The sequence below is a fragment of the Gavialis gangeticus genome, unplaced genomic scaffold, assembly GCF_001723915.1.
Source record: "Gavialis gangeticus isolate Ggan-Ray unplaced genomic scaffold, GavGan_comp1, whole genome shotgun sequence".
Lineage (NCBI taxonomy): Eukaryota > Metazoa > Chordata > Crocodylia > Gavialidae > Gavialis > Gavialis gangeticus.
The window spans coordinates 3,468,647-3,477,224 of record NW_017728960.1 but is presented as its reverse complement, the minus strand read 5'-3'; the positions used below and the strand labels follow the sequence as shown (position 1 = coordinate 3,477,224).

At 59.4% G+C, this 8,578-nt stretch overlaps 1 protein-coding gene across 1 annotated transcript; it reads right to left on the bottom strand.

Moving 5' to 3' along the window:
• Positions 1-3,312: 3,312 nt before the first annotated feature.
• Positions 3,313-8,572, bottom strand: TDRD10 (tudor domain containing 10). Its single transcript, XM_019525540.1, has 11 exons — positions 8,474-8,572; positions 7,936-7,994; positions 7,425-7,495; positions 6,888-7,032; positions 6,357-6,399; positions 6,140-6,227; positions 5,469-5,616; positions 4,829-4,974; positions 4,555-4,709; positions 3,829-3,899; positions 3,313-3,499 (listed from the first exon to the last, which is right to left on the bottom strand). Exons 4-11 carry the CDS (start codon positions 6,927-6,929, stop codon positions 3,461-3,463), a joined length of 732 nt encoding a protein of 243 aa, XP_019381085.1. The 5' UTR covers positions 6,930-7,032; positions 7,425-7,495; positions 7,936-7,994; positions 8,474-8,572; the 3' UTR covers positions 3,313-3,460.
• Positions 8,573-8,578: the final 6 nt, after the last annotated feature.

The following is an 8,578-nucleotide window of genomic DNA, read 5'->3' as shown; positions in this document are numbered from 1 at the left end:
GCTTTTTGGGGGGGGGGGGTTGCAGGTCATGGCAGGACCTATGCCCAGGTGTCTCGGTGCTGGGCCAGGTGCCTTGTGTTCACCTGGAGCTCCCATCTGTCCTGGTAAGCAAGGAGGGTAGGCCTGCAGGTGCTTTGTGATGCTGGAGTATCCTGGCTGCACCCCTGGGCCAGCACCACTGTGAGAGCGAGCAATAGGCCCTGCCCACAGGCTGGGGGAATGCTGCTGCACTGCTGGTAGCAGGTTTGTCTTCCCTTTGCAAATGGTCCTGTTCCCAGGCCTGAGCCTGGTGGCAGCTGTGCCCCTGGGTCATGCACCTGCTCTACATGGCAGCCACTGCCCCTGCAGGGATAGGAGACACCTGGTGGGGACCTGTCCTGCAGCCCAGGCTCAGGGCCTCTCACCAAAGGACCAGGTCAGGCCTGAGACTAATGCTGGGGTTAAATGGCCTCAGCCCTTGACTCCAGACCTCCCTTTGGGGGCAGCATCTGTGACAAAATGCCACCACAGTATCTCCCCAAACTCTGCTGTCCAGCTTCTTACCTGTCTATTGCTCTAGCTGCCAAGCAACCAGCTCTGCTTAGGGACCTGGCCTCACAGCAGGGCCTGGTTACCTGTGAGATTATTTCAGGTGCCCCAGAGAGATTAAATGCCTTGTCAGGGACAGGAATCCCAAAACGGCTAGGGAAGCTGTTAACATTGCTGAGCAGATGTTGCTAAACTGAGAGGAGCGGAACCGAAGGCCCCCACGTTGGGAGGGAAGAGAAAGGGTTCCACGAAGGGGGAAAGGGGAAGGCCGGTCCCAAACAGGGGAAGTGGGCTGCCTCCTGCTGAGCACAGGGCAGCCCCAGATTCAGTCAAGCCTCCTGCTTCCAAAAAGAAGCGTTTCTTTAATTGTGGGGAGGTTGGCCACTTCAAAACCAACGGCCCAAAGCAAAGCACCGCCATTAACTTTATCTGCCAGGCAACACCTGTAAGCAGTGAGGAGGGAGACCAGAGCCACTCTGAGGAGCGGACCCGGTGCTACAGGATTACAGACCCAGAGGAGGTGCTAGTTACCCACCGGACTGACATCAAAATTAAAGGGAAAACCCTCATTGGGGAACTGGACACAGGAGCCAGTGTGTCATTCGTAAATGCTAACTTTGTTTCACCTAGGGATATAGTCCCAGGGAAAACCCTTACCTTAGAAGGGGTGGGGCACTGGCCATTCGAGGTACTGGTTGCCCATCTCCCCCTTGAGCGGAAAGGCTGCTGGACAAACAAGGACACTGGAGTGTTGGAAGAGGCTCCTGTCCCCATACTAGTAGGGAGGGACTTTATGGAGCTTGCATATCTGAAAGGGGCACGGGACAGCTTTGAAGTACCCTACTATGTTAATGTGGTGACTTGCCAACAGAGCAGGAAGGTGAAGGCAGGAGGTGGGGAAACCACCCAGAGTAAGGTAACCCAGGTGGCTGTGGAGGCAGGAGGGAGGAAGGAAGAGAATCCCCCTAATTGTGACAGCCAGCTGGCCGCTAAGAAAAGTGGTAGCCCTGAGATCAGGCCAAGGAACTGCCCCAGGGAGGAGCTCTGTTAGATGGTGGCAGAGGAAACGGAGACGCTCGGCGGGGCAGGGTGGGGGAGTTTGGAACTGCCTCCATGGGGGAAAGTCCGGACAGGAGCACCAGAACCCCCTGGCGGTCGCCCGATGCTGCAGGAGCAGGAAGACGAGACCTGGCAGGTGAGGAAACACCTGCCACGGGTACCAAACTGGCACCGGGAGGAGCTGCACCAGCAGTCCACAGCCCACGGGGCAGAGTGGGACACCCTGAAGCAGCAAATCTACAAGGTGCAGGGGGAGCTAGAGGCCCATGCTGCAGCAGTTGTGAGCAGACCAGTGCAAACAGGACAGCTTCTTTGGGGAGCGCCTGCAAGTGGAGACTAAGCAGAACATCCAGAAAACCATGGACCACATCAAGGAAAGCCATGGGAGGGAGCGGATCCTCTGTCACAAGGAGACGCTGGGTAACAGGTCAGGGGGAGTCAGGCCTACCCCAGAGTGCTCTGGCACAGGGATACCCCGACATACCTTAATGCCATCTGTGTATTGTTGTTATAACTGGTCTTATGTGTTGCATGATTTCTCTTTGGGTATGAAAGGTAACCCTTTCAGACAAACCACACCTGTACCCACAGCTCTGAGACGCCATGTGCCTGAGCTTTCAAAGGAGGAGGTGGGGAGAGAGGGGAGGAAGTGTGACCGAATGCCATCACAGTATCTCCCCAAACTCCACCAGGCTTATTAGCTGTCTATCATTCCGGTTGCCAAGCAACCAGCTCTACCTAGTGGCTTGAGCTCATGGCAAAGGGGTAGTGGCCACAGAGATGTCTATCTCTGAGTAGGCCAGTGCTGCTTTTTAAATTGGTTGGTTAGCCTCAAACAACCCCAGCCCTGATTGGACCTGGAGGGTGTGGTCAGGAAAGTTTATTTGAGAGCCCTTTCTTCTTGGAGGAGAAGGAGCCAGTGGTGCAGAACATGGGGAACTAACCAGGCAGAGAGAGATGGGGATCCCTCCAGGAACTGCCTGCCTCCAGAGGAAAGCCCAAGCAGCCTCTTGGTGATACTTGTGGGTAACTTAACTGAAACCTACCTAGACATACAGTTTACTGTGATATAGATGCATGCTCAACAGCTGCTTAGCTTCTCTGTTTGCTCAATGGTGGTTCTTTCATTTTTATCTAAGCTGTACCCTTCCCCAAGTCTTCCCTCTTTAACCAATAAAGTTCACTGTTCCTAGCGTGGTAGACTGACAGGGAGAGGGACTGGCTTATGCCTTAGTCAGCCCCCCAAAGAGGCTAATTTTTGGTGTTTCAGGCTAAGGAAAGCACCCCCAGTTTTCACAGAGGATTAAGTACCCTCTACATCTACTAGGCCTGTGGGGCACAGGGCAGAAGACAGACCAAATCCCTTGGGTGGTGGATGCGGTAGCCCCAGGCTTCCAGGTGTGCTCGGGGAGGGTCTGCCTGATATGAGGCACCCTAGGCAGGCATTTGGACCTTGGTAGGTGGTCAGGCAGCAAGGTGGGTGGTTCAGTGCAGGAGTGTCCCCTGCAGCATTGACAACAGATGGGAGAGGCAGATCCAGACTAGGCGGGCACTCCCTCAGGTAACAGCAGGGTCCCCTGACCCACTGGGAGCCCCAGTATGCCCAACACTGGGTCAAGCTGCTGCCACAGCCCTGAAGCTATCTATCTGAGCCTCACCAAACCTCTAGGCAAAACCATGGCTCCCCGAGCCCCTCCAGTGCATACACAGTTCCTAGACACAAGAGACTTTAATTTTTTTAAATAAAACATGAGTTACAGCAAGTTCCCCACACACCCAGAGCTCCCTCCTGGTGCCAGGGCTCTGGTCTCTCATTCTAGAGGCTGCACCTGCCTGGAAGACTAGAAATCACTGCAGATTGAACAGATGCCTCCTAGTCCCCTATGCAGACAGCAAACTGCAGGATGTGAGGCTGTGAAGAAGGTGAGTTGCATCAGTGGGGAAGGAGGATGCCCAAGCTCCCTTAGCTAGACTGCTTCACCCCTCCCTGCCACCCCACCACACACTGGGGGAGGTCACACAAGCAATGGCTGCTGCTGGAGCCTGGCCCAGGGGTCTGTGAAAAGCAAAATTATTACTGAGCCAGAAGAGTTTGGCACAGCAGCTGCAGGGCAGGTGCTCCCTGCCTTGCAGCTGCCTGGCCACAGATGGGGAGATCCTCCCATGGAGGGCACAGGGGCAAGGTGCCTCGACTCGGGGGAAGAGAGACCCCAAAAAAGGGTGCCTGGAATCATGCGTTACCTCTGTTGGAGAGGGGCCGACAACCTTCCCTCTCAGCACCTGTTGGACGATGCATCTCGGTGGCAGAATCGCTGCAAGAACAGAGATAGGCCTCAGCATCTGGCACAGTGCAAATGCAGAGACAGCACAGGGGGTGTTATCTGGACCCACAGGAGCACAGACCAGTCACCAAGCAAGCGGCTGCACACTCCCTCCCACCCCAGCTCTGCTCTGTTCACTCACCCACACAGAACAGGCCCAGCCCTTTGCTTGGAGCCCTCCCAGGGTGGCATCTGAGCGTGGCTTTCTGCTCAGCTCCACTTCGCCCAGCAGGAGCACAACTGGTGGCCTGCTCTGCCTGCTCCAGCCCCAGGCAGGGGAGGGGAAGCTATATGGACAGGGCCCTTGCCCCACTATCAAACTGTTCTTCAAGGGAGTTGGGGGCTGCCTTTCTCCCCAGGGTGCAGGTGGACATGGGGACAGAGCTGGCACAATAGCAAAAAGGCAGCCACCCCGGGCCACTGAACAGCCCCCAAGCATTCCCTGCCCAGGCAGCCTCCACTGGGAGCATCAGAGACCAGCCAGAAGTGCACGGAGGTGGTGATGGTACTGGGGAGGCACAGACATGAGCAGCTCTGAACAAGCCAAGGCTTCAACATTTTGGCCCCAGAGGAAGCACACATGTCCTGTCCAGCCCAGCCCAGATGCACCCACCCCCTGCCTGTCCTGGGGGCCTCAGGCAGGTACCTTCCTGGAACATGAAGGGCTGCGCCAATGGCCAGATGGCCCAGAAATAATCCTTGTCCAGCTGCCGCAGCGAGCTCACTGGGATGGTGGCTGAGCAGCCAAAGTCCACAAAAAAAACCACAGCCAGGTCCTCCACCTTATCCAGCACCCAGCACCTATGAAGTCAGTGAGAGCATGAGCCCAGCAGTGTAGCAGCAAGGGCACCCTTGGGGTAGAAGTCCTCTGGCCCCACGGGCAAAGTGTTGCCTGCCCCGCAAAGCATCCGTTCCCAGACCTGTTCCAGGCTCTGCTGTCAGCCCCCAGGACGCACTGGGCCAGGCAGCGGGTCCCGCGCTTCACCTCCTGCTTGGCCAGGTAGGGCTGCTGCTCCTCCGCTTGTGCCAAGGCCCCGAACAGCTGCTGCATGTGCAGATGACGCTCCTGCCATGGACACACTGTCACCCACAGCCCCTACGTCTGCCCTAGAGCCCCAAGGTTATAGGTACCCTTCTTTCTTGAGCCCCACAATTACTAGTTTTGCCCCCAGGGGCAATGCAAGCCCCTGCATGTGCCTGCCCTGACAGTACCACAGATACTTGTGTGGGCCTATGATCTCCAATCCAAGGCCTGCTTTCAGTGCTTTGCTACATCAGGGACGAGGAGCAAGCACAAGGGGGGGGGGGGGTGCATGCAGACTTGGGGGAGCCTGGGAGCATGGACTAGGGCCCTGGCTCTGACTTGCCCACTCTCAAGCAGAGGCCCTGTGTGACCCAGCCCCTGCCCAACACCTGAATGCTGCCTAGCTGCAAAGGCACTGCTGTCCCTTAGCGCACCCAAGCCCCCAGCTGGGGGCTTTGAAAGCAGCTCTTTTGGAGCAGGAGTAGGGCTTTCTGCCCCTAGCACAGGGGATGCCCAAGGCAGCCCCCCACACCTACTTCTGTGAGGTGGATGGCCCAGAAGTAGGGTGTCTGCGGCAGGCAGTCAGTCACCAGCAGCCCCACATCCCCGTAGGTCTTGGCTATCACAGCCAGCCAGCTCAGGTCCTTGTAGCAATCCCGCAGCATGAGCACCAGGAAGGAGCCTCTGGAAAGGAAAGTCAGGTGCCAGGCGGGTCAGGGAGAAATGGGCTTGGTGCAGCCACGGGCAAGCTGGGCAAGACCTTGTGGGCGCTTCTGCAAGGTCCCACACGCTTGCACCCCAGGCAGTGCCCTGTTAAGCTGGTCCTGCTGCAGCTCCGTCCTTCACCCACTCAGTAGTTTGAGTGCACACAAAGCAAAGAGCAAGAGGACTAGTCTGCGCCTGGCAATGGGCTGGAATTAGAAAGCTGGAGGGCTGAGGGTGGGACAAGTCTGGCAGGGAGCAGCAAGGAGGGTGAGGGGGATGGCGGGGAGCAATTTCCTCTCATGGCAGCTAGTTGGGGTCAGACTGTGGATGCATCCACCAGCCCTTCAGGTGGGAGACCAGCGGGTCAGGGCAGCCACGTGATCCAAGGTCTTGTCAGATGCAGCAGCAGGGCTGTGGCACATGGGCACATCCAGAGCATGAGACGCCATCGTCCCTCCCCATCACAGCAGTGCAGGCCCAGCCCCAAGCGGCTCCTGCTCACCTCATTTCCATAGGAACAGCGTATCGAACCTGCTCATGCTTCACCGCATGGGGAGTAGTCGGTTGCAGGAATCGGGCCTCAGCACCTGCTGCAGCCCCAGCAAGAACAGGACAGTTCAGCATGGACCCCCCCCCAGGCAAGCATGGATCAAGGTTTGGGGGTTCCCACCCCCCACCCCAGGCAGTTGCATGCCAGTCTCGCCCCTGCCCACGCTCACCACTGCTCAGCCCCAGCTCTTCCTCAGGAACTTTCTCCAGAGCCTGCAAGCCAGAAAGAGCAGGTCTCAGAAGAGACGGGGCACGGGAAGCAGCAGCCCGACAGACCCAGCTCCCCCAGGGCACCAGGATCCGGGTTGAAGATGAAGCCCACACCCTCCTACGGGGACCATTGCCCTGAGACCCCGACATGGTTTGCAGAAGCAACACCTGGTTCCTCCCAGGGCCTGCTGGAACACGGACCTGCCCATAGCCAAGCAGCGCAGGGATACCAGGACTTCCGGGCCCTAACCCCACCGTCCATCCCCCTGTACCTCAGCCCTGCAGCCCCCTGGATGGCTGTGCAGTGGTCACCACTGAAGGTGGCAGAGAAAGGAGACAGCAAGTGACCTGCACCCAGCAGCAAGGTGAGCAAACACCCTAGCCAACCCAGGACGCACCCACGACCCTCCCCCTCACCCCCACCTCTCGCAGGGAAAGAACGAGTGCCCAGGCCTCCCTTAGGCCAGCCATGCAAGCAGACGCTGCCTTACCGGCATCTCCAGCTGGCTCCTTGGCCAGGCCGTGCCCCTCATGCCATTCCCCTCGTCGGTGTTGCCCAGGATCCTGGTGCAGTCGCTGCGTGGCTGGACCGTGCACTGTGCCTGCTCGGTGCAGCTGAAGCCAACAGGCACGTTGCTGGGAGTGGAAGCACAAGGTCGTGGGTCCTGCTGCGTCTGAGAGCCAGAGGGCTGCAGCTAGCAGCGAGTGCTGCTCGCCAGAGCAGAGGGGAGAGCGGTGTTTCGGTCCCAAGCAGGGAGGAGAGAGAAGGGAGCCCCCAAAAGCCCCAAAGCTTCTGCTCTGTCCACAGCCAGGAGCCCCCTGTTCAGCCCAGAGCTCTTCCACAGTGAAATGTGCTGCCCACAGGGGCTCAGCTCCCCACGTGTCCAGCCAGCACAGGGGGCAGCTCAGGGTACAGCGACCACGGTCCAGTGCTCCTGGCAAGATCAGGGCGAGATGCTGCCTGCAGCTAGAAAGCCTCCACCTCCCCAGGCTCCCAGCACAGGCACAGGATGGACAATGACACCCACCTTTTGAATGCAGGGTGGCCTCTCTTGAGGTGCTGAGGGTCGAAGTCCTTCAGCCAGAGCAGGACATCCTCCTGGCAGAGACCAGGGCAGGCCTTACCACAGCAGGTCCCGGAGGCGAGTCCACAGGAGCCAGGGCTCGTCCTCCTCTCCCAGCAGAGGGGCACGCGCGGTTCTATGGGGGTCCGCAGAGACCCCTGTGGTGCAGAGAGGAGAACCCGCTGCACGGGTTGTGTTGGGGGGTCCCGGAGTGGGACCCATGCAGGCACAGGGACCCTGCCGCTGGGTTCCCACGACTGGGCACGGCACGGATGTAGCCAGGGCACCCAGACTGTGGGGGCAGGAGCCAGAACAGGTCCCTCCCCACCAGAGCCCCCTCCTTTCTGTGGCAGCCAGTTGCAGGCACTGCCAGCCAGGAGTCTCCCAGGGCAGGGAGGAAGGGCACCGGGCCCGAGCACCACAGCTGTGCTGAGATCCACTGCAGCAAGCTCTGGCCAGGGGCTTGGGCCCGTACCTCCGTGATACCTGGCAAGGGCTTTCCCCCGTGGGCTTCACAGTCCTTCCTGGAGGCACCTGGCAGAGCAAGCAAGGAGGCTTCAAAGAAAACAGGGGCTTCACAGGCCTTGTGCCCCAACAAGCCCAATGCTATTTGGAGCCCCCAGCCTGATCTCACAACTGGGATGCAGAGGTGGCTCTGTAGGGTCCCCCCTTCTAGCACCATGCTTGGGCTGCAGAGGAGCAGGCACTGCCAATGCCATAGCCACTCCTGCTCTCTGCCAGGGTCTCACCATGTGCCAGGCGTGGGAGGCTTCAGGGGCCAGCCTGCCTCCTCACACCTGTGGGGCTCGTGATCCATATCTCCTCTCTCCCAGGCCAGGTTCCCATCCCCCCCCCCGGTTCTCTGGCTACGGAGAGCCCGAGGCACCCGGAGCCCGGCAGGAGGCAGGTGCAGGCCAGGTGGGAGCTGCACTGGGGGCCGGGTCCTGCTGGTCGGGCCCACTTGACCCGCCCAGCCTCGCCTCCCGTCTCCCCGCGCTGGGCCGGGGGCTCACCCCAGGACTTCGGCTGCTCCGGTTTCCCCTTCTTCTTGTGGGGCGGCGCCGGGCCGCGCTTGCCGCAGCCTGACCTGCAACGCGCCGGGGAGGGAGCGGGGGCTG